At 38.4% G+C, this 25,922-nt stretch overlaps 1 protein-coding gene across 7 annotated transcripts in view; it reads left to right on the forward strand.

Moving 5' to 3' along the window:
• The window catches only part of grip1 (glutamate receptor interacting protein 1), a 458,656-nt gene that overhangs the window by 372,653 nt on the left and 60,081 nt on the right, over positions 1 to 25,922 (forward strand). For all 7 annotated transcript variants that reach the window (XM_043709637.1, XM_043709634.1, XM_043709639.1 and 4 more), the window contains 4 exons: positions 2,757 to 2,912; positions 3,727 to 3,913; positions 10,087 to 10,232; positions 13,336 to 13,416. In XM_043709637.1, coding sequence (XP_043565572.1) covers positions 2,757 to 2,912; positions 3,727 to 3,913; positions 10,087 to 10,232; positions 13,336 to 13,416 — 570 coding nt within the window. The remainder of the gene's footprint in view (positions 1 to 2,756; positions 2,913 to 3,726; positions 3,914 to 10,086; positions 10,233 to 13,335; positions 13,417 to 25,922) is intronic.

The following is a 25,922-nucleotide window of genomic DNA, read 5'->3' on the forward strand; positions in this document are numbered from 1 at the left end:
TAGATAATGGCATTTCAGCATTTCAAAGTTGTTTCTTTGCATTTATTTCATCCAACTCTTTCACATTTTAAGCAACTTTAACCAGATTCCTCTCAGCTGTTCCAATCTATCCACATAATTGTAATTCCTCATCTCTTTCAATCGTAATAATAAATCTCTCTGTACCCTCTCAAAATTATTCCAGCTTGGACCAAAGAGTATCTTGTAACAGTAAAGCAAAATATCTTGTCTTTTTATTTTTACTGTATCCATCCATTTGTGAGGCCAGGTTTCCATATGTTTCATTAACTGCCTTGTAAACATCCCTTACCACCTACAAAGGTCTTTGCACAAATGTCAACAATCATGGAGTTGCACGGCATGGAAACAGACTCTTCGGTCCAACTTGTGCATGCCGACCCAGATATCACAAACTGATCGAGTCCCATTTGCTCATATCCCTCTAAACCTTTCTCATCCAGATGACTTTTAAATTATGTCATTGTACCTGCCTCCTCTGGCAGCACATTCCATACACGCACCACCCTCTGTATGGAAAAGTTGTTCCTCAGGTCCCATTTAAATCTTTCCCCTCCCACCTTAAACCTACACCCTCCAGTTCTGGACTCCCCTACCCTGAGGAAAAGACCTTGGCTATTCATGCCCCTCATGATTTTCTGTCCATTCAGCATGTGTTGTATTTGTCTTTCCTCATTCAATTAAAATAATTCACACTGTACTTTTGTATATTGAATTTATATGCTGTAGATCTGTGCAGTTCACCAGACTTCAATACAAACATATACCTGACATATATTCCCTTGAAACCTCTTGCTATCTTTCTTGCTGTTACTAAATTTGCACATTTTGAGTTGCTTGTGAATTTTGAAATTCTGCCCAATACCTTCAGGTCAAAAGCATTAATATGTTTTGAAAAAAAGACAATGGTCCTCGTACTGAGTCCTGGGAACACCTCCGTTTGAAAAACAGTAATGTGGAACAACTCTGTTTTCCAGCTACTTTTGTATCATACATAGAACATAGAAGAATACAGCGCAGTACAGGCCCTTCGGCCCTCGATGTTGCGCCGATCCAAGCCCACCTAACCTACACTAGCCCACTATCCTCCATATGCCTATCCAATGCCCACTTAAATGCCCATAATGAGGGAGAGTCCACCACTGCTACTGGCAGGGCATTCCATGAACTCACGACTCGCTGAGTAAAGAACCTACCCCTAACATCTGTCCTATACCTACCCCCCCTTAATTTAAAGCTATGCCCCCTTGTATCCTTGCTGTTGTCCCTTTTATTCCATGAGCTGCAGTTTTTCAATCAAACCTATTGTGTGGTAATTCAGCAAAAAATCTTTAAAATTTCTTTTGCATAACATCAGCTGCACTGCCCTTATCAAAAGTTACTGAAGTGTGATTTTCATCCAACAAGTCCATGCTGGCTCTCCTTTACTTAATCCAGGAGAAAATTAAAAGCCACTTGGGCAAGCATGGACTATGGTTTGTACAAAACTCCCCACTATCAGATAGCTGACCTGTAACTGCCAGGTTCATATTTCTCCTCTTTGGTCGAGGGTGTAATATTTGCAATTCTCCAGTCCTCTAGCAACACCCCATGTATCTGGGGAAATTTGGAACATTGTGGTTGGCATCTCTGCAATTTCATTCCTTCCTTGTCTGAACAACTTTGCTGGGTTGACTCCCAATGGGTAGAGGTTAGAGTGGTGCTAGAAAAGCATAGCAGGTCAGGCAGTATCCAAGGAGCAGGCCCGAAACGTCAACCTGCTGTGCTTTTCCAGCACCACTCTAATCTCCAGCATCTGCAGTACCCACTTCTCTCAATGGGTTGTTCTATTATACTGTAGACTCTGCAGCACGACTCAAGTGACTTGTGGTTCAGATAGCTCAGCGGGCTGGACAGCTGATTTGAGTTACAAAGTGATGCCAGTAGGGTGGTGCAATTCCTACTCTGGCCGAGGTCACCATGAAGGATTCTACTTCTCAACATCACCCCTTGCCTGAGGCATAATGACCCTCTGATTAAACCACTATTTGTCTTTTCTCTCTCTCTAATGAGCGAGCAGTCCAATGATCTGATAAGGCTATGGCAACAAATACATTTAAGTGGCTATTAATCATGTGTGAGCATTGACCGCTGAAGGCATCCCCACAGTGGTAATACGGTTATCACTTGGCATCTATACTTGTATCACCAGTAGGATTAACTCAGTTGTAATTTGGCAACCTGGCCAAATTTCCATTCCCTAACTTCAAAGTACTTAAACAAATTACTACATTACTGTCACTTTTTTAGGTTTGACTAACTCCACATTGTAATGGCCAAGCCTGGAATCTGCCTGCTCTGTTCACCAGCTAAATGTACTCATATTCTGCCTTATTGCTGAATTGAAGAGATGAGTGAAGGAATACTAAAGGCAAAACAAATAGGTTTAGTGAAAGAAAAAGAAAGCATCTATTCAGAAATAGAAGGAGAGCATGAGGCCCATTGAGTCTGCTAATGACAGCCAATAAGATCATTGTTGATCTTTCCTTCAAAACCATGTTGCTGCCCTAACCTTATAGTCAACATTTTAGAACGGAAATACTTTAGGCAAGTATTATACCCACAATGCAGGTAAATTTAGGAGATTATAGGAGGTGAAGGTCAAGGTATGTAAGCAACTGGATTAAAAAGAAATAACAGTTGTGTTTTTTTGTGTCCTATGGAGATAATGCTCAATTTATCTTCATTTGTTTCTCTAGCTGCTCTGGTGTCGACATCATTCTCTCCTACCTCCATGAGTGCATATAGTCTGAGTTCCCTGAATATGGGGACCCTACCTCGCAACTTGTATCCAACAAGCCCACGAGGAACACTAATGAGAAGAAAAATGAAAAAGAAAGACTACAAGAGCTCCTGTATGTGGCAGGTTCCTGTGTAAAAATTGCTGGTGAATCATAGGGGAAAACATATTGTGCAGACAAAAATATGTCAGTGTTCAGTTGATGAATTTTAAACTTTTATCCTTTTAATGTAATTTAATTGAATTTATTTCTTGCGGGTTTTTGTTTGTTTATCCAACTATCAGGAGCAATTTGACATAAAGTCTACACAGGCAAGAAATAAATGTATCAAATTTGCTTGTTCTGCCCTCAGTGCAACTGTGCACAGCTGATTTACTATCCTGCTACTATGTATTTCAAAGACATATCAGTGAGACAAATTTTTTATTTTTACTTTTATAGCAGTTTTGGAGATTGTATTTGGAAAGGATTTACGAGCCAATTGATTAACTTCTTGACAAGAAGTGAAACAAAAACATCTATAACACAATTGGATTGGGTTGACCAGCTCCAATCCAGTAATACACTGTTTTCGAAGCATCAGAAAGGATACCCCAGTAAAAACTGAGAGCTGTGAATTGTAGCATGACGGAAAGACAGACAGAACAATGGGAATGTGTTGAGATCTTTTTGCTCACTTGGAAGAATAATAACAACTGGTTGAGCTGGATGGTCTGTTTCTGTTTTTTACCTTTGTAGAAATTCACTGTTTGAATGAACTGGATATTTTGTAACTAATGTGCTTCTTTTGCCAGTCACATTGATAGATGCAGCACATAATCTGTGAAACTTGTGAAGACGATGACCAGCCTAGAGGCACAGTGTGAGTGGAATTCTGTTCTGTTTAGTGACCTGAAAATGATGCTTCCCCAATGTCCATCTTTTACAGTATCTTTAGCCTCCAGTACGGTTGGTCTTGCAGGCCAGATTGTTCACACTGAGACAGCAGAAGTAGTCCTGACCAGTGACCCGATCGTAGGGTTTGGAATTCAGCTCCAGGGTGGTGTCTTTGCAACAGAGACCTTGTCTTCTCCACCATTGATTGCATATATTGAACCTGACAGCCCAGCAGAAAGGTGAGAGCCTTCCAAGTTCTGTGCTTCAGTGTTTTCTGCAGGCAATATTCTCTGCTTGAAAGGATGTTCCGTCTTGACATTTACAATTAATTATAAGCCATTACTGAGCAAAGTTATCCAATTAAGGAGTCTTCTGTGTTTTACAGCTAAATGTTATTAATTGACAGCAAGCACTAGGATGTGTCCCTTCTATTTATTAGTAGACGTTTTAGAACAGGAAGTCATGGTTCCTTTTTTGATGAACAATTGACAATGTTCTTCAGTTCTCCACCATGCTTTACTGTTTTCAAAAAAAGCTGCTGTTTTTTCATTTTTTTTTCTGCTGTTTTAAATTCAAGTGTTTATCTCCACAGTATTTTGCTTTTATTTTTTGAAAGAAAAATCTTTTGTTGTATAAAATCTCAGATATTCGATCTGCAGCAGTCCTCATGGGATCAAGTAAAATAAGATTTCTCCAGCAGCCCTGAAGCACCAACAAGGCTGTGATTTTGGTTTTTTTGAAAATAAATGCATTTATCATCTTTTATGTTGTCTCTCTGTTCAGCTTTTTTTCAGTTTTATGTCTGGGCTGAAATGTGTGGTAAAGGCATGATTTATAAATACTTACATTCTTAGCAAGACAAATACTTTATGCTGCATTGAAATTCAGTAAGCTCAACTAAAAAAGGGTAAACTCCTTATTGGTAGTGGCTGACTTTAAAAAAAAATTTGAAAAGTATATTTTTATTCCTTCCAATTTCCTTCTTTTCTTCCCTCATATAGAGGCTTACATAACATAATTAGGCATAGAGTTAGTCCACATGGTCCCACTTACTTTCCACCTGATTCCCATACCCTTGATTCCTGTAATCCCCCAAAATTTGTTGTGTTCAATCTTGAATATATTAAATGACTGACTGAGCATTCACAGACCTCCAGTAGTAGAGAATTCCAATGATTTAAAGCCTTCTGAGTGAAGAAGCATCTCATCTCAGTCCTAACTTATCCCAAGACAACGGACCTTTGTATTAGACTCTTCCACCAGGGGAAACTCTCAGTATTTGCCTTCTCAAAGGCTCTGAGGAATTTTAAGAGTTTATATACTTCAAGCACACTCTCCATTTGTCATTCTCCATTTGGCAGGGCAAGGTAGTTTGGAGCATAGCATTCTCCAAAAATGTTGTTTATGCCCCTCAAAGGAGTGTTTCAAATGGATTAATCATGGTTTTGTTTTCATCCTCTCAAAATAAAATGCATTGCCTGAAGTTTTTAGCTGGCTGACAGATCTGAGGAAACCTGCTGAAATCAAGTTGGTAGATTTGCATTAACGTAACTGTTGTTGTGTTGTGCTACATAAGACTATGTGCTCAGCTCATCAACATTGAACCATCTTTATTTATACCTTCCCAGAAGAACAGCAATATGGTGTACTGCTGTAACTTTCAGACACCATTACCTAACTAATGTGCAGAGTAGAACTCTGTATCAATCACATTTTGAGATTGCCCTAACATAAGTCACACTGCAGAAACTTGTATAAATGTCAAATTTTTGACAACAATGCTTTTAGGTAACGAACTACAGGAGCAATGTTTGAGTAGGAAATGTTTTCACAGAGTTGATCTGTGTGCTTGATTTGGGCTCAAGTCAAATCCAAAGCAAAACATCATAATAAAATAAAATGAAAACCAACAACAACAAAAATTCTCATTCATCATCTGATCACTTCAATAATTTAGAGAAAACAAAAATTAAACTTTTCTACATGTTTTTATCATTTCTTTACTGGTACTCATTTCCATGATTATTAATGCATTTACAATGAATCTCATCAGTACATCGCTGTGAGTAGTTTGGTTCTGAAAACTTTGGACTTTGATCCCTGAAAAGCTGCAGTGAACCTTGAAATGAGGTGTATGAGAAATTATAGCTTTTTGTACAAAAGTTATGGATTGAATTTTACATGAGCTTAATTATTGATGCATGTGCAAATATAGTATGTATTTCCAAAACTGATGTTTAACTGTGAATTTTCTACAATCTTAATTTGGGTCAATTAATTATGTAGTATCCAATAAAGATGATGACATCACAAAGTCAGGTTTTCAGCATTATTCAGCAATTGTGTTCTGTTAAATCTGGTAGCCTGTATGCAGCTATTGCAGATATTTGGCTGCTGCCCAAGTAACACATTACAATCCGATTGTAATTGGAGATCTAACTGACAAAAAAAAGTTTGTACCAGAAGCTATTTAAATTGATAGCACTGATAAGTCGTCTTTAATGTCTCTTCTTTCACTGTTGCTCCTTATTCTCAACTGCTTAACCACAGCAGGGAATTTATTTTAAAATCTCTTACTTTTTTAATCATCCTCCATCTTCCTCAATCCACAGTGTCTGCACCAAGAGGTCAAGCCAATACACACATAGAAGAATTGGAAACTGTGAATCGGCTCCATTTATGTTTGTCATCTCTTCTCATTCTCCAAGTAGCTAGAGGGAATTATTCATGGCATTTGTTCTAGAACCCCTCTATCCCACAATTTTTTCTTTATGTTGAATTATTTGTGAATATGGTACACTACTCACAAATGTCAGTAGGAACTTGCAATCTACATTGGAACTGACTTTAGTTATGGATGTTTATCATTTTTAAAAATATTTTACATTTAAGCAACAATTTTGGCAAATTGGTCATCCCTTGGACGGGGGGAATTATTGCTGCCCAGCTTCTATGACTTCTATATATGAGTGTGGCCTTCTTTCTCTCTCTGTTTATCCATATTTAAGGTTACCTTGATGGGTTGGGACCTGATTTCTATTTGCTTTATGCGCTGGTATGTTGTCCATCTTTTACCTGGAGCCCCTAGTTTCAACAGAACCAGTTGATGCCTTAGACAAATTAAAATCTTCTCCTTTGGATACTGAAACTCTAATATCTTAGTTTGCCAAATGTTAATCAGAAAAAGGCCTAACTCTTCATTGGCTTGGCCAGAGGGAGGTAAATCTGTAGAACTCATTGCCATAGAAGGCTGTGGAGACCAGGTCATTGTGTACATTTAATACCAATATGTATAGGTTCTTGATTGATTAAAGGGATCAAGGATTATGGGGATAAGTCAGGAGAATGGGGTTGAGAAACATGCCAGCCATGATCAGACTCAACAGGCCAAATGGCTATTTTGCTCCTATGCTTTATGATCTTATGGTTTCTAAAAGAAGCATTAGCCACTTGTAGATTTCTTGCCCAGGTTCATTCCAGATATCCAAGTAAAAGCTTTTTCCAGAGAAGTTGAAATGTATATAGGACAGTGCAACGTGCAGACTCTACTTTTCAGTTGAACGTACCATGGTATAGAAATTTGTTATAGTTTAGTGGGATTGTAAGACCACTGGGATTTAGGCTGAATTAAGTAGATTTATTGAGCTTTTCAGACAATTCTTTAATTCCTTTATCTTAACCCCTTACCAAGCTCCCAACTCAAAGGCAGGATTTGGAGATGCCGGTGTTGGACTCGGGTGTACAACACCAGGTTGTTATGCTGGATGTTATGCTAATTCTGCATTAAAACACTATTCCAGAGCCAGGTGAAATATTTTGTCCAATACTGGGCATCATACTTCAGGAAGCATGTGGCGGCTTTGGAGAGAATACAAAAGACGTATCCAAGAATGGTTTGAAGATCAGAGACTAGTTTGATCAACTGGAGAGTCTGTTGTTCTCCTTAAAGCAGAGAAGTTATGAGAGAATTTTATAAAGACAAAATAATTTAGAATTTGAACAGAGTAAATAAAAATGATCTGTTCTCTGCTCCCTGATCCAAATGCTGATTTGGTAAAATAACTGGCAACAACTTAAGGGAAAAACCCTATTATCAACAAGTGGTTACAATTTGGAATCCACCACCTGATAGATTGCTGCATACAGATTCAATAGTAACCTTCAGAACAGAAGTAGATAATGAGTTGAAGACCCACACTGCAGTATTTTCGAAGCAACTAATGGATTTCACATTGATCATAAGACAAAGGTGATGACATGATCTTAATATTTATACTCATTAACTACTCAGTTAAAAAAATTTGTTTAAATGATAAGCGTTTCTTTTGCCTCAAATGATGGAAGAATTGGCTCGTTGCATCCGCTGGAACAACATAGGTATGTTTCCATTCTGTATGACTCTTTCAGTCCAACTTGTACATGCAAGTAAACTTGTCCCATTATATTTCTTTTGATAGAAGTTAAACTCTTCCCAGTTTGTTCTGTGAGAATGATATGTACAGATAAGCTGCAGGATTATTACATGAAATCATACAGTATAGAAGAAGCCCTTTTGCCAGTTGAGTTTGTACCACCAAAAGTACACTACGCTTACATTAGTCCCACTTTCTACACTAGGCCCATAGCCTTAACCGTTATGATATTTCACGTGCTCAACCAAATACTTTTTAAAGGTTATGAGGTTACATGTTACATGTAGCAACATTGCACATGTGCTTATGAAGCATTCCTCTGGTTAATATTCAAATGAAATTGTAAACCAATTTTAAAAATAACTTCTCATTGGTATAAATACTTACTGGAATAAATCTTTGTAGATGCATTAAAACCATTGCCTTGTGTTAGCAGCTGCACAGCTACTCTGCATGTGTAGGCGAGACCGCCAGTACTTCATGTGATATGTTATGTAACACAAGCTGTTTTATCTCGAGTGTGTGGTGCTGGAAAAGCACAGCAGGTCCAGCAGCATCCAAGGAGAAGGAAAATCGACATTTCAGGCCAAAGCACTTCAGGAATTCCTGATGAAGAGCTTTTGCCCAAAACGTCGATTTTCCTGCTCCTTGGATGCTGCCTGACCTGCTGTGCTTTTCCAGCGCCACACTCTCTCGACTCTAATCTCCAGCATCTGCAGTCCTCACTTTCATCAAGCTGTTTTGTTGTCTAAATGAAATGAAATTGTACCCATTGCAAAAGGACAATTAATTCTTCACACTTAGGGAAAAACTATCATGATAAAAAAAAGGTTGTTCACACTTCTGAGTGGGAAAAACAGGACCTAGGGATTAATGCTGATGTTGGATTGCAAAATTATTAATATTGTGCCTTGGACCTTTTCTTAATAAGCAGTTTAATGACACTTTAGAGATTAGACTTGCACATTAGCAGTGATTCTCATTCCTATGTCCTGTGATTTAGGAGTGAGTGAAATGTAAGCCTGCAACATTGCTTTGGATTCAACTGGTACACTGATGCTCCTCTTGCTGACAATCATTGTGAGACTGTTTGTTTGTTTTAACAGATCTTGCTCTAGCAAGGCATTGGTGAGACCACTATGTGCAGTTTTGGCCTCTGTACATATGTGGGGCATACTTGATTTAGGAGCAGGTCCACTACGATGATGCTAGAGATGAAGAAGTTATAAGGAATGCTTCAACAAATTGGGCCTGTAGTAGTTGGAGTTTAGAAGAATGAGAGATGATCTTATTGAGACACAAAGATTGAGGCTGACCAACAAGATAGATGCTGAGATAATGTTTCCCCTCCTAGGGAAATCTAGAACTAGAGTGCACAGCTTAAAAATAAGGTCCCCATTTACGACTCCAATGAGGAAGAATTTTCCTCTCCGAGGACTCAGTCTTTTGAATTCCCTTCCACTGAGAGCATAAGAACGCTGATCTTGCAATCCCATGCAAGATTTTTTTAAAAAAATAAGCAGTAGTTAATCCTTCCCCAACCATGAGGTATATTCAGGGGGCCTAATACCTGTTTGCGCTGATGCTGTGTATATGCTCAGAGCACCTAACCCAATGTGACATTGGACAGATTTAAGTATTATGTTGAGCTATGATGGTTAACCTGAAAAATGGTGTAATTCTCACATCCCCTCTTCCAGCTCAGTCATAATTAAATTGCAGCCACAAGGACAGAATGGGCTTCTAAGTTTAACTCGTCATGGTTTTTAACTGGTTTAATGGAATTTTTTGCTTGAGATAGCAGCTTTAAATCCTGTGTGTTACTGCTGTTCAACAGATTTGTGTCTTGCACAAAGTATAGGGCATGAATTCATTAATAGAAAGTAACAGGTGACAAGGATTGTTACCAGCATTCAAGCGTCACGCACACTCAAAGTTCTGTCTCTCTTGCTTCCTGAAGTGCATGTGACAGATGGTGTTTTTGTCCTTGTGTCTGGCAGGTGTGGAATGCTGCAGGTTGGAGACAGAATTCTGACAATCAATGGAATCCTCACTGAAGAAAGCACCCTGGAGGAAACCAACCAGCTCCTTCGGGACTGTGCTGGCAACAACAAAGTCACCCTTGAAATAGAGTTTGACGTCGCAGGTAAATCTGAAAAGCAGATATCATTTGCTTTTAGGCATTGCGTGAATTATTTGGGAGACGGGGCTCTCTTCCGGTAAAAAAAAAGTATGAAAGGGATTAGTTTTCAGTTTTCATAAAGGAATTGCTATTGGACCCCTTACAAAAGGAAAGTTTTTTTTATTTGAAATGATTTTGATTTTTAAGTTTGTTTATTCCATGCCTGCATTACTGATGATGTATGCTGTATTATGACAGGAAATCAGCAAAACATGAAAAATGTTATTCATTTGAAATTCTGGCTCTGCTGTCATCAAATTGAGTAATGCAACCTGCTATGCTCTCCCTTAGTAGCAGAGTTTTAAGAATATGACTTTGAACACTTGGTTTTCTGTCCAACTTGATACATGTCACAGAATCATAGAACACTGCAGCACTGAAATAGCCCATTCTGCACCAGTTATTTTTCATCAGTAACTTAACGGCATCAAAATGTTCCTCGGGAACTGACACCTTCTGAGTGATTTTTGTTGAGGAATCTCAAACAGGAAATTTGTATGTCATCTTAACAGGTAATGCACATGAAAGGCAAAATAAGGATCTAAAGTATTCTACAACTTTTGAAATAATTTGTACTGAATACTAATAGTATACCCAATAATGTTAAATAAACGAGATGTAATTCACAGTGAGCACACTTCAAGTGGTTAAGATCAATTCAGTGAAAATTGATTGTGGATTTCTTTTACTTAAAAAATGCTGTCAATGTACAGACTTTTTGTGTTTCATATAGCAACACAACTTTAAGCAAAGATATTGATCCAGTCACTTTAATTTTGTCCATTGAAGTAGTGGTTAGATGAATATATTGTAGTTTAGAATGGATTGCTCCTCATAGCTAAAATTTGAATTTGTCTATCATTCGGAGTGGATATCCCAAAACATTTCTCAGAAGGCTATAAAAAACAAGGATGGAGCCTGAAAGGGAAATTTTAAAAAAGATTGACTAAAGATTTGGTAAGTGTTGGAGAGAGATGTCAAACAGCAGTCTCAAGAAGTCCAGTCGATCTTTATTCAAGCTGTTTAACCACACATGCAGGAAAGGTCAGAGACTGCTAGGAATCTGGCTTTCACGTGGGGCACAATCACCCTCTTAATAATAGTTCAGATCAGAAGATAAAACAATGACGCTGTGATTTCACCAGTGGGATACAGCATTTTTATACGTTTTGCATTACAATAATTACATGCAACATTTTTATTGTTCCTTCCCTCATAATCTATACATCCTATCCTGTGAAACACCTGCTCAATGATGGACGGCCCTATGGACAGCCCTAGGTTCCCCATGACCTCATGATGTTTACTGGATATCATATCATCAGACCTTAAAATATTACAATGTATCCCATTAATTAGACATTTCCCAGACTTGCTCATCTCCTAAGGACTGCTCAAATTCTGTTATTCATTATATTTGTTGCTATCCCAATCAATTCAGTGAAAATTGATTGTGGATTTCTTTTACTTAAAAAATGCTGTCAATGTACAGACTTTTTGTGTTTCATATAGTGTACCTCTGCTGCAACTTTAAGCAAAGATATTGATCCAGTCACTTTAATTTTGTCCATTGAAGTAGTGGTTAGATGAATATATTGTAGTTTAGAATGGATTGCTCCTCATAGCTAAAATTTGAATTTGTCTATCATTCGGAGTGGATATCCCAAAACATTTCTCAGAAGGCTATAAAAATACAATGTTCTTGCGCATATTGTATTAGTCACTGCCCTATTCAAGGGATACAAAGGGAGGTTGGTTCTTACTATTTGCTGTGAGATTCATAATAATAGTTCTAATACAAAGTTAGTTATATGTGGAGTTTTATTATTACATCGATCGTTAGCATTCTTTAGCTAGTGTGTCGTGAGCAGTTTATTTCTCCCCATGTTCTACCTGCCAAATCACTTAACGAACTTTTAGATTTGGTGATAAAGTTTACAATCCTCACTACTGAACAAACAAAAGGATGTTAATTTTTCCTGATTGTTATAAAGTTTGTACTATCAATTCCAGTAAAGCTATATGGTTACACCTAATGTTAGGATTCTTTGATTAATAAGCCTTATCACTTGTTTCTGTTGTGGTGGGGTCATTATTTTCTTTTTAATTAATGCTTGCTACAAACTTCAGGTTGTCCATTCTCTCACATCTCTTATCAAACTATTTCCCACAGACATTTGCAGCTGTTGTCTTTACAGAACTCCCCGTATATTAATTTGTAAGATTCTTTGTTCAAAGTGCACCCTCTTATTTTGGGATTACTTCTTCTCAAAACTACTATGTGCTAACTTATGACCTGGCTTTAATGCTGAATCAGGCAAGCTAATTCTGGTACTGCAGATGTATTTATGCCAATGGGTGACCATATAGTGCCACTTCTGACCAGGGGATGCCCCAACAGTTAGAGAAAGAGAGAGAGAGAGAGAGAGAGTTTTTTAAACATAGATAAGTATGGGGCAAGTGTTTCTAAGACTAGGATTGAACAGCTGAAGGTGGTTCCCTGTGGTGGGATAAAAAGGGAAGACAATCAAAGACCTGGAATAAAGCAAAATAACAAAATACCCTTGAAGTGTCGTAAGGTTTGAGAAACTTGCAGAGAGATGTGCTAGAGCCAATTCTTGGAGACACTTAGAAGGATACGTGAATTTTGAGTTTGCGGCAGATTTAGCTTAACCAGATTTGGGATATGGCCAGTGAGAAGCTGAGAGTTTATGGAAGGAGGAGGATAGGAGACCCAAGAAGAACAGCATTGAAATGGTGAATTGAGGAAGCAGTACAAGTATGGAGAGAACTAAACTTGTGGTCAAGGTCATTTCAGAGAGAGCCAGCAATGGATGCTGGTGACAGATAGGAAACTGGGTTTAAAATACCGCTCAGTGTATCAAATAGAAAGGCAAAGTTGAAAGTGATCAGCCTGAGAGGTGGAAAATATGTATTGTACGCCTTTAATGAAACACAAGGAATGTGTGGTTTTGATTGTTTCCACTTCAGAGGTCAGATTATTTTCAAACATTTTTCAAATTTATCTGCACTGAGCTTATTGAACTTGCACATTTCTCTTGTACAGAATCTGTTGTACCAAGCAGTGGCACATTTCATGTGAAGCTACCAAAGAGGAGTGGTGTGGAGCTTGGCATCACCATCAGCTGTGAGTACTTGTGTGAACAATTATATTGAACAAGAACTCTCTACAGATAATGCCATGCATTACCATTTATGCTGTACCGTTCTGAACATTAAAATTCTTCCAAAGCCACTTATGAGGCTAGCAATCCTGATTATGTACACTGTTATGAAATGATCTTCACAGCCAGCCAGTATTTTTGAGCATGTGACTTGTCACAGATAAAGTTGGTTTCCTGCAAGTTTGGCTGTCAGACTGCTACATCTAGATTCTGTGACTCTGGGTTTAGGACTCACTTCCATGAGTCCATATTTGAAGCATTTACAGACATTGGTTGAAATTGGCAAAAGCTGAGCTTTGATGTCTGTGTTATTGAAGAACTCGTTCATATTTACTGGGAAAAGAACTCTTGTGCAATATTTGCAACAGAATTGTCAATTAAATTTTCAAAAACATCTTCCAACTTTACCACGTAGGGTACTGAAAAAATTGATCTCCACTGTCTAAGTCACTTAGAGAGGATGCAGTCTTCCAGAAAATGCATGCGCTTTGGGCAAAAGGTTCAAAACGTACTTCGAGAGCTAACATTGGAAAGTACCTTAGAAAAAGACTGTGTTGCTTTCTTAAAGAACAATAATGGACTTCTTCCTCTTTTCATTTTCATGTTTATGTTGGTTGTGTTGATGTCTTCTGATTTTAATTTCTTTGTGATGGTACACTAGTTTTTCATTATTACTGCTACACAAATAGAGTAATTGAAACTAGCATTGTTGTAGAATGCTCTGTTAACCTTCATGAAGCTGCACATAGATTAGCTTTCACAAGAGGAAAGAACATTCATCAGCTTTGAAGTTAACATTGAATTAGAATGTATATATACCTATAAAACATAGTTCCAGAAAATACTTGGATTTATTACCATTTTATTTAAATGAATCCATTATAACATTGTTTTTCAAATACCAGTGGTTTTTCAGTATAGAACACAATTTGCTGAAATAAAAGACGTACTTTTTAGATTAGATTAGATTCCCTACAGTGTGGAAACAGGCTGTTCGGCCCAACGAGTCCACACCGACCCGCCGAAGCATAACCCACCCAGACCCATTCACCTACACCTAACACTATGGGCAATTTAGCATGGCCAATTCACCTAACCTGCACATTTTTTGATTTTGGGAGGAAACCAGAGCACCTGGAGAAAACCCATGCAGACACGGGAAGAATGTGCAAACTCCACACACAGGCGGGAATTGAACCCGGGTCTCTGGCGCTGTGAGGCAGCAGTGCTAACCACTGTGCTGACATGCTGCCCATTTTTTTTTTTAACTCACACACTTGGAAACCTTTTGAAGCTTTTGTCATGCACTTTTCAGGATAGATGCAGAAAAACATTTTTTAAGTGGAACAATAATTTGTGCTGCATCAGAAACAGGGTGTAGATTGATTGGAAAGTGGACTGTCATGAATATACCACTGAAGAGTTATCCCACATCGTTAAATTCGAAAGGCAAGTCAACTCTGATTGGATGAGATGTGCCATAGGAAATCCACCAGCTATTTGTGATATCTCCAAAGTTTTATTGAATTGAGAAGACATAATGATAAAGCATTCATTTTGCCTGCAGAGGGTCTTTTTGATTTGATTTGAATTTGTTATTGTCACATATACTGAAATACGGTGAAAAGTATTGTATTGCATGCTAACCAGGCAAATCACACCTAACCTAAGTACATCGGGCTAATAGAACAATGCAGAACATACAATATACAAGAGGTCCTTTCATAAGCCTAATAACAGTAGGGGAAAAGAAACTGTTTTTCAATTTGTTGCTACATGTTTTCAAACCTTTGTATCTTCTGCCCGACAGAAGAGAGTGGAAGAGAGAATAACTGGGGTGGGAGGGATCTTTGATTACGTTGGCTGTTTTCAAAAGGCAGCAGGAAGTGTAGACTGTGTCAATAGAAGGAACACTGGTTTTCATGATGGATGGGGCTGCATTCACAACTCTCAATAATTTCTTGCGGTCTTGAGCAAAGCAGTTGCCAAATCAAGCTATGTGCTTCCAGATAGGATACTTTCTGTGGTGCGTCCATAAAAATTGGTAAGGGTCATAATGGATATGCCACATTTCCTTAGCCTTCTGAGGAAGTGCTTTCTTAACCGTAGCATCAACATGGATGGACCAGGATAGATCGTTGGTGATACTTACACCTAGGAACTTTAAGCTCTCGATTACCTCCACCTTAGCACCATTAATACTGACAGGAGGGTGCCTTGAGCTCTGCTCCCTGAAGTGAATGCCAGCTCTTATGTTTTCCTGACATTGAGGAAGAGCTTGTTACCACTAAGTGCTCTATCTCCTTTCTGTTCACACTCTTATCGTCATTTGAGACCTGCCCCACTACACTGGTGTCATTAGCAAATTTGCAAATGGAGTGAGAGCCAAATTTAGCCACACAAATGTATAAGGAGTATAATAGAGAACGGAGTACACAGCCTTGCGGGGCACCAGTGTTGAGGGTTATCGTGGGCAAGGTATTGTCATCTGTCCTTGCTGATTGCAGTCTGTGGGTCAGAAAAGCAAGGATCCAGTTGCAGAATAGGGAGCAACGTACTAGGTCCTGGAATTTGGAGATGAATTTTATTGAATTATGGTGTTGAAGGCAGAGCTAAAGTCAATAAGCAGGAGTCTGACGTAATTGTCCTTGTTATCCACATGTTTAAGGGATGAATGTAGGGCCGTAAAATTTTTTGTGAATACCTCCTCAAGCTGATCCATATAGGATCTGAGCACATGACCAGGGACTCCAACTGGGCCAGTTGTCTTGCATGAGTTCACCCTCAGAAAACTGATTTGACGTCTGTGATGGTGTCTGTGGGTACAGGTCCACCCAAGGCTGTCGAGGCGGTGGCATCATTTCACTGAGCTTCTGCTCAAAACGAGCATAGAATATATTGAGCTCATTGGGGAGGAATACATTGTTGTCAGCAATTCTAATTGACTTTGCTTTGTGGCCCATTATATCATGTAAGCCTTGCCACAGTCAACGTGTGTTCATGAGATTAGTCTGGGGCTCTAGTTTTATCAGGAAATGTCCCTTGTTGTCCCTGTTGGACTTGACCCTAATATATAAATATGTTGCTTCTAGCAAACATAAATAAACAACTGCAAGTTCAGCTGATGATCTTAAATTAAATATTGGTGTGATTTTGGCACACTTGGAATTGTTCACTAAGTACTGGCCAATCACAGAATTGCACTAATAAAAGCTTTGGTGTAATTGTTACATGGTGGACCCTGTTTCTCAAGCAGTATGAACTCTGTTTACTTTGAAATCTGATATTCTTGCATCTGTCCAGATAAATACAGATAACATGTTTCAGGATCATTCTTATTTTGGCAAAATGCACCACCTGTTCAAAACCAGACATATTTCTGTAAAATCTCCAATTCCCATGCATTTTATAAATGTTCGAGATGATATTTCTAACTGTTGCTATCAGTATCACAATACTGAGAGGAGATTCCCTTCCATAAGATTAGCTAAACTAGATTTTACTGCCATACCCTTAATACCTCTTCTGAGCAGCTTCTAATGCAACTAATTAAGGAGACTGTATATTTACACAGTATCCAAGATGTGCTCTTATTAATACCTTGGATGACTGTAGCAAATTATCCCTATTTTTATATTCCACTCCACTTAAAGTAGTCACAGTTCTATTTTCCTTCCTAGTTGTTGTACCTGCATGCTAGCTTTTAAGTAATTCATGACCCAGGGCAAACAGATTGCCCTGTACCTCAGAATTCTGCAATCTTTCTCTATTTACATAAAATCCTGCTTTTCCAACTTCTCTGATTGTTGAATTTTGACTATTTCTATCAAATCTCCTCAACCTTCTCTTCAAGGAGAACAACCCCAGCTTCTCTAACCCATGCAAGTTCAGTTTCTCATCTCTGGAACCATTGATGTAAATCTTTTCTGCACATTTTAAATTCCTGCCTAAAACATTGTACCTAGAACTTCATGCAATTGTCCAAGTAAGGCTGAATCAATGTTGTGTGCAAGTCTGTAATAATGTCCTTGCAATAAATTTGTCAAACCATATTTTCCTGTGTCTAAAATTCTACTTTTGGAATGTGGCCGATAACATTGGGAGGTGATCCAAGAATGTTATTATTTTATGAACTATGGTAGCATCAAATGTATAAGTGTCTGAGCCTAAAGAAGGGAAATAGGAGAGCTTTGGCTCATTCTAAAACTAGAACCAAGCAAACACTAAAAAAAAAATGATTGAAGCAGATGCCAGAATTACCCATTCATTTTGAAATGCAGATGAATGTAACTAGTATGTTACATGCACGACCACTGAGGAATGAACAATTATAAGAATTTCACATTAATTTTATTATGCCATTGAGCCCACTTGAATCAATGGTTAACTAACCTGATGTTTTTTTCTCTGGGGGATATCCAATTAAATTTCTTGAAATAATTTTCCTGAAATGATGACCCAAATGAAATGGAGTCAGTGAAATTTTTAGAGCTGGACAACATGTATTCAGAATTAATTTATTGAACCAAAAAGCAGCTCAAATTGAACTACTTGATTTAGTTTGCTAATCTGCAGAATAATTTAGCTTTCCATTTTATATTCTATTCTCTGAGGTTCACATTCCCATGGCATGAAGTATGCTTCATATTAAAAATGAAAATGTAATCCTTGTCTTGGTGCATTATTAAGCAATGCAATGCAGAGATGAAAATCCAAATCAACAGTTGGACCAAAAATGATTACTGTCAGTTTCTTCGATCAGATGAGGGAAAGTAAGACCGAGTTTGTTGAACACTGTAATGTGCTTTGCTGTCTATGCTCCCAAGTGAATAATGACCATCAGCAAGAGTCAACAAATTCAAGATAAGGAAATGAGAAATTTGAGGCAAGAGGGACAAAATAAACAGAAATTTGTATCTAAATGTATTTGTCAAGCCACATTCAAATCAGGCAAAGATTTGTTCAGGCTCTGTCCTAATTATTGTATTCAAACTGACTGGATTAATGTGTCAATTAAGCAGACCCGGGGTAATCATTGTGAAGATGATATACATGCAGTAAATCTCAAATGTTATATGAAACTAAATATTTGGTCACTGATAAGCTACTGATGTTTTCAGTACTTGATGACTGGAGACCAACAGTTCTAAATCTTACTCTTCCTATATTTAGGCAAGCTCTTGGTGCTGTTTTCTCTTACCTTTATAATGAATTATTTTCTTCTTTCTCAAATATTGAAAGCAAACAACCAATTATTAATGTTCCTAGTACATGAATGATTTCCTGAAAAAGAGAGAATGGTGGGCGGCACGGTGGCACAGTGGTTAGCACTGCTGCCTCACAGCGCCAGAGACCCGGGTTCAATTCCCACCTCAGGCAACTGACTGTGTGGAGTTTGCACATTCTCCCAGTGTCTGCGTGGGTTTCCTCCGGGTGCTCCAGTTTCCTCCCACAGTCCAAAGGTGTGCAGGTCAGGTGAATTGGCCATGCTAAATTGCCCGTAGTGTTAGGTAAGGGGTAAATGTAGGGGTATGGGTGGGTTGCGCTTCGGCGGGTCGGTGTGGACTTGTTGGGCCGAAGGGCCTGTTTCCACACTAATGTAATCTAATCTAAAAAAATCTAATCAAACCAGCCTGTTGGTACTTATTTTGGCAGCACGGTGGCTCAGTGGTTGGCAATGCTGAATCACAGTGCCAGGGACCTCGGTTCAATTCCAGCCCCTGGTGACTGTCTGTCTATGTGGAGTTTGTACATTCTGTTTTCTCTGGGTGTTCTGGTTTCCTCCCACATGATCCACAGATGTGCAGGTTAGGTGGATTTGCCATGCTAAATTGCCCATAATGTGCAGGCTTGGTGGATTAGGTATGGGGGTGCAGGTTATAGGGTAGGGGTTTGGGTCTGGCTGGGATGCTCTTCAGAGGGTCAGTGCAAACTCTGGCCTGCTGTACGGATTCTACCATTTTATTTAAGATTAATATGTGCTACTTTAAAGATGGTTAATATGCAAGAGCTGTAGAAATTGTAAAAAAAAATGCTTTAAATTATAGAATGGAAACAAATGTCAGTCAGTTATGGATGGATATTAACCAAACTATTTAACTTTGAGATCAATAACAGAAAATTGTTATCTTAAAGTCACTGGAACATATGAAACAGTTATTAAAACATGTGTTATGGCACACTGTGACAGTATTCCCAATTGGTTAATCATGAACAAAAAACTGAAAGAGCTGTGGATACTGGCAATCAGAAACAAAAACAAAAACAGAAATTGCTGGGGAAACTCTGGTCTGGCAGCATCTGTGGAGAGAAATCAGAGATAACATTTCAGGCCCAGCAACCCTTCTTCAGAACATAAGATATATTTTGTTGCTTGGGCCTAAGCTACCCTCCTCAATGGGTGTGATCAGAAAGGTCTCACAGAGTGTACTCATCCATACAATCCTGATTTAGTGAAAACTTCCACATCCATATGGTCGATATCCTAAGAAATTTTACAGCATGTTGAATGCAGCATAACTCTGTTTTAGCAGTATACTAATGTTATAATTACGGCTAAGCGCCCTCATGGAAAAGCTCATTTTATCATTTTTTTTACTCAGTAGCTGATCCACTCAGTTAAAATCAGTGGTAATAACATCATAACATGGTAGAACCTTGCATTCAGTTTATGTGAGAGAAGCTTGGGTCAGAAACAACTATCATAAAGTGAGTATTTACAAAGGATGGAGGCAGAGTCGGCTGGAGTGGACTGGAAAAATACTTTAGCAGCAAAGACAGTTGAGAGAATAATGGGGATCCAGGAAATGGTAGAGCAATTGAATAAATACTTCGCTTCAGTCTTCACGGTAGAAGACACTAATAGCATTCCATAAATATAAAATAATCAAGAGATAAAGGGTGGAGAGGAAATTAATGTTGCTCTGGTCCTACCAGACCTTAGGGCTATCCTCTCCATTAGAGAGAGAGAGAGAGAACTGATGGTGGTTTAACCTGGGGATCACCATACCTCAGGCAAGGGGAGTGGTTGAGAAGGAGAGTCTTTCATGGTAACCTCAGTCAGTGTGGAAATTGAATTCAGTGTGTCATTCTGCATTGCGAACCAAATGTTTTATTAGCTTCTCTCTTAATATGAGCATAATTTATTTCACAATCTGAAAATTTAAATTATAAGCCAAGGATTTTAAGTTTTTAATTGTCTGGCTTCCCAAGTGTGTGAATGGTTTGATTTGATTGGTTGCCTGCTTATTTGTTGACAACTCTACTGCTACATTTCCTTTGAGGAGACGCTAGATTTAAACTACAGTCTGTAAAGGGGAAATTCCTCTCTCAGGGATTTTAGAGCCTTTCTGGGCAGCTTTCTTCAAGGTCAATGGCAAACTCAATCTTATTGTTACTGCCTGCCAAAGTCTAGGTACATATCTCCAACCTACCATTGGAAAAGAACTATGTTGAAGTTGTGTTATGGCTCAGGGATGCCTGTCTGGTTCCCTAACCTCCTTTTCATGTGGTTTTAGCACTAATTATAATGTAGCTCAGCAAAACTCATTCAGTAGTGCAATTCATGGCTCATTAATTAAGCAGTTTGATTTTCAATGACTTACTTTGTTAATAACTTGCCAATAACAAATTAATGTACCTTGTGGAGAGCACCTGCTTTTCACAAGCCAATATATGCCAAGTATCTTACTCTGGAGTGAATTTGAAAAGGCATCAACTTTAGGCTGCACAGGCAGAATTCCTTCAGGTCATCATGAATTCACTTTTTAACCATCTTTAAATTATTATAATTAAAGCAAAGCTGATCGTCCCTCTGATGCTCCTTTTCCATTAGCGTTGGAAAGAATTTGAAACTGGGGATAGTTAATTATTAATAGTGTTTTATATTGCTTTCATGTTAGCTGATAATTTTCATCTTGAGTAAAATAAGGGTGTCACTCATCTCTGTAGTTAAACAACACAAATGATCAGCAAAGTCTACCTCCAGTTAGAGATAGCGTTCATTAATCAGGTAATGCTGGTAGCTAAAGTGTATTCCAACATTTTTAGACTTCCTCCCTCTGACTAATGATCTTGAAATGGCGAGGAAGATGTGCTTCAGAGAGACTATTGTGCCAAACATCATCTTAATATTACAAACTTTCTTTCTGACTTTGTTGTATTTTTAGTCAACCTGTTCAGGTATGCCATGAACCACCTCTGGAGCAGGTGGGACTTTAATCTGGACTTCTTGGTCCACAGCTAGGGAAACTACAACTGTACTACAACAGCCCTTCCTTGCTACTGCTTATGTCATTTCCCACAGCCAGTTCCTGTCCCTCATCACTCCTGTCAGTGATCTATACTGATTCCTGGTGGCCACAATGCTTCACATTTGAAGTTCTCATTCTCCATCCCTTCCTCATTGTATCTGAAACACATCTTCTTGCCATTTCAAGAACCTTAGTCACAGGGAGGAAGTCAGCCACGAGAGTATTGGAATCAAAACATTTCAAAGCATCTGAAGGGGCTAAAGAAGTATTAAAATTTTGTTCTTGGAGGCTCATTTTGATTTTTCTATGTCCGAGTCTGTAATCTGAATAAACAATTCAACCAGGCATGATCTGGTCTTGAAAAATTGAAGGAACATTCATGTCTAACGACAAAGCTTCATCCTTCATCCAGACACCCACCATCCTCTGATTTTTTTTTTTAAAAATGATTTTCTTCTTGTGCCCTCTAATCCTTCTCCCACTAAATTATCATGAAGAGTTAAACAAATTCTCTGGAATTTAGTGGTTTAAGGGTTGATTTTTATCAAAGTTTTCACATTATTGAGGGGAACAGATCAGGTAGATTAAAGACAAAGTATTTCCACCTGGTTGGGAAGTCTAAGGTTAGGAAATCTGGTCTAAAACAGAGCTAGACATTTCAAGATTTAAATTAGGAAATACTCCAACATGCAGAAGTGCAATAGAAGTTTGGAACTTCCTGCAGAATTGGAAGCTGATGCTCAATCAATTATTCATTTTAAATTGGAAGTTGGTAAATTTTAGTTAACCAAAGCTGCTTTGGGATAGGATGCATAGACAAGTATATAGAGTTGCACCACATATTGGCCATGATCTCATTACACAACAAAACAGGCTTTGACAACTAAATGGTTTACTTTCTGTTCCTATGTCTTGTTTCACATCAATCATAAACTTTCTTGTGCTTATTGTTCTTGAATCATATCAGTGTTGTGAAATTTTCCTGACAGTATGAAACATGGTCTACTCTGCTGCAGTATTGTAATTCTACATTCTCGGGTACAAATAGCTTACCAATGTAAATGTAATTCAACTTGTACAAGTCAGCCTACTATGAATTACTACTGGTTTACTACTTCATTTTTAGAGAAGTGCATCTTATCATCTTTACAGGTGTGCTGGTATCATGTTTACATTACTGGGCTAGTAAGTGTGATGATACTGCTCCTTTAACAAGATTATGTTGTCCTTGTTTTTTTTTCAGGAGATCATAAAAACACAAGTTCTGAAAAATCTGGAGTTGAAGGGTTTTCGGTCCAATTTAATTATAGCTAACAAATACTGCCTCAGGCAAAAGGCTTTCAAGTTTTAAAACAAGCACTTGTACTTGTTTTAAAGGGGAATGGCCTGTTCTCCCAGCTCAGCTTTACTATGGTTTAGTTTGGTCTGGCCTGTCACTGAAAGCAGTCAGGCAGCTGTAAAAGCTGCTGAACCTGAAACAGCAGGTCCCGGCTGATCCTCCTCACTCCCTGACATCTCTCCTTTTAGACCCTGTGTTTGATTTTACCTTTGTGCCAAGGGTTTATGGGGATTGTTGCGAGTATTTGGAACAACATCTTTAAGCTGGGATGATCTGTTGGGTTTCGGATAGATTAAGTTCTTCAGTATTCTGTTCTTTTCTGTTTGTGTTTCATTTGGTAAACTTGTAAATAAATTCTGCTTTGTTTAAAACTAAGTGGTTTGACCAGCTGCTTCTGGAATATCTGTGTTACACCTGTTTAAAACAACTAGCAAAAAGCTAGGGTCTGGGCTATTTTCTTGAATTGTTTGAGGGGGTCTGGCCTGATCCATAACATAAGCCATGGATCTGAGGTGAAATCTCATTATGGCAGCTGTAGAATTTAAGGGCAAAGAATCAAATGAGTCTAGCAGAGAAAAACTTAAATTATTATAAATACTCATCTGGTTCATTAATACCCTTTAGGGATGCAAATCTATCATCCTTGACCACTCTGAGCAATAAATGACCTCCTTTCCATGATGCTGTGGTTGACTCTTAGCCACTGCCTTGCTTAGCTCAGTAAAACCACTCAGCCTGTTTTCATGAAGGTAACACACCATCACCACCTTGAAGGCAATTAGGAACAGACAGAAAATTGCCAGTAGTATGCATGTCCCTTGAATGGATTTTAAACAGTGTTATAATTTGTGCATATTACATGCAGGGATTGCATTGGCAACACAGAAGTCCCCTAAGCCAGCTAGTATAAGCCTGAATCATTACTGCTGACGCCTGCTATGTATTTTCCTGGTTTGGTTTCCTAATTACCCACTGACTGATTTGAAGTTGAAATGACATTTGAAAGTCCTGAGTTTCTTTAAAATATTGAGGTTCAGAGGTTTCTCACCTTCGTGTGAATTCAATGCAGACAAATAAAATTGCAACAAGAGAGTTAAATTCCCACAGCTCAGTAGTTGGCCCTTTAAAATTAAGTTCTGATTCTCATTTTTAAAATAAAGTAAAATACTGATGAATTTCACATCTCCAACACACTGTGATTCATTTGGACTGATCAGCATATTTAAAATGGCTGGTGTTTTCCATAAATATTGTGTGTTTCAATTTACATGTTGCTGCGCAGATAAAGCACACATGCTGTTATAGTTCATATATTAATGATACTGAATCACAGATGAAAGCTAATGTAGCATTTATGAAACCTGACTTGGAATAACTTCTGACAGAAATCATTAAGGCATAAATATTAAGCATGTGTGTCGGTTCTAGATTGTTAACAAATTTTATAATATTAGATCTTGAACACATGTAAAGGAAAAAGATTGGTTTTGAAATGGTTAGATGATTGGATTTAATTGAAATCTGAAAATGTGAACCTTGTACAATGTATAAATGTCACCTTAAACCCTGAGATTACAGACCGGAATTTTGTTTGGTATAAATAAAATCTCCGCTACAATCAAACATGGCTAGGAGGCACAGCTAACATCTGTACTGACTTTAAGGTTGCTCAATATTGTTGCATTGAAGCCATTGAGCTATTTTTGCTTGCTGTGATTGATGGTTAAATAGTCGGTTCGTCAAAATCTCAACTCTGACCTAGCCCACATGGTGTGTACATGGTGCATGAGTAGCTTTTGGTAAACTGTGCTCCCCATATTTAACCTGCCACGACTCCAGCAACACGCAGCCGCCCACCTGCCTTGGCAGTCTGAGATCTAATGAAACTGGAAAAGTCATGAGTTGATAATGGCATTGGTGTCACTTATTAATTATCACTCCTAGGATTGAAAAGTCTGAAAAGTTTGCCTAAACCTAGCATCAAAAACTGGGAGCAACCATCTTTGGGTCAACAGAGTGAAGAGATGCAGAAGATTTTTAAAAATCCAATCTAATCCCTGGTCCCTGACTTGCGACTGGATCTCCTGTCATGTATCAGATGTTATTGTTGATGTAGGGTTTCGTAATTGCAAATAGAATCAGATACCCAAAGGTTCTATAGGCCGGTGAGTCTCACTTCTGTTGTGGGCAAAGTCTTAGAGAGAATTGTAAGGGATAGGATTTATGCATAATGTGATCAAGGATAGTCAGCATGGTTTTGTGAAGGGCAGGTCGTGCCTCACAAACCTTATTGAATTCTTTGAAAAGGTGACGAAGGAGGTTGATGAGGGGAAAGCGGTAGATGTGGTATATATGGATTTTAGTAAGGCGTTCGATAAGGTTCCCCATGGTAGGCTACTGCAGAAAATACGGAGATATGGCATTGAGGGTGAGTTGGAGGTTTGGATTAGGAATTGGCTAGATGGAAGAAGACAGAGGGTAGTAGTTGATGGCAAAGTTTCTTCATGGCGGGTCGGTGTGGACTTGTTGGGCCGAAGGGCCTGTTTCCACACTGTAAAGTAATCTAATCACTACTGCCATACTGGGATAGTTCCATCACAGAAGCTGAATGTTTCTTTCATGACAGGACAGAACAGGATAAGCTACTAATTTGGGTGTGATTCGAGGTAGAAAAATATACTGAGAGAAGAGCGGACATCCAAAGATTAAAAAGTTGTGAAATGTACTTGTGGCGGAGGGTGGAGCAGGTCACTTGGAGAAAACATGAACAAAGAAAACATTCTCAAGTTGGTGACAGAGAAAAGGTGATTCTTGTATATCATCAACAAATCAAGGTTGGGGTTGATCAGGGTTAAGGCATTAGAACCTGCGGAAGGAG

Source organism: Chiloscyllium plagiosum, chromosome 19, assembly GCF_004010195.1.
Source record: "Chiloscyllium plagiosum isolate BGI_BamShark_2017 chromosome 19, ASM401019v2, whole genome shotgun sequence".
Classification (NCBI taxonomy): domain Eukaryota; kingdom Metazoa; phylum Chordata; class Chondrichthyes; order Orectolobiformes; family Hemiscylliidae; genus Chiloscyllium; species Chiloscyllium plagiosum.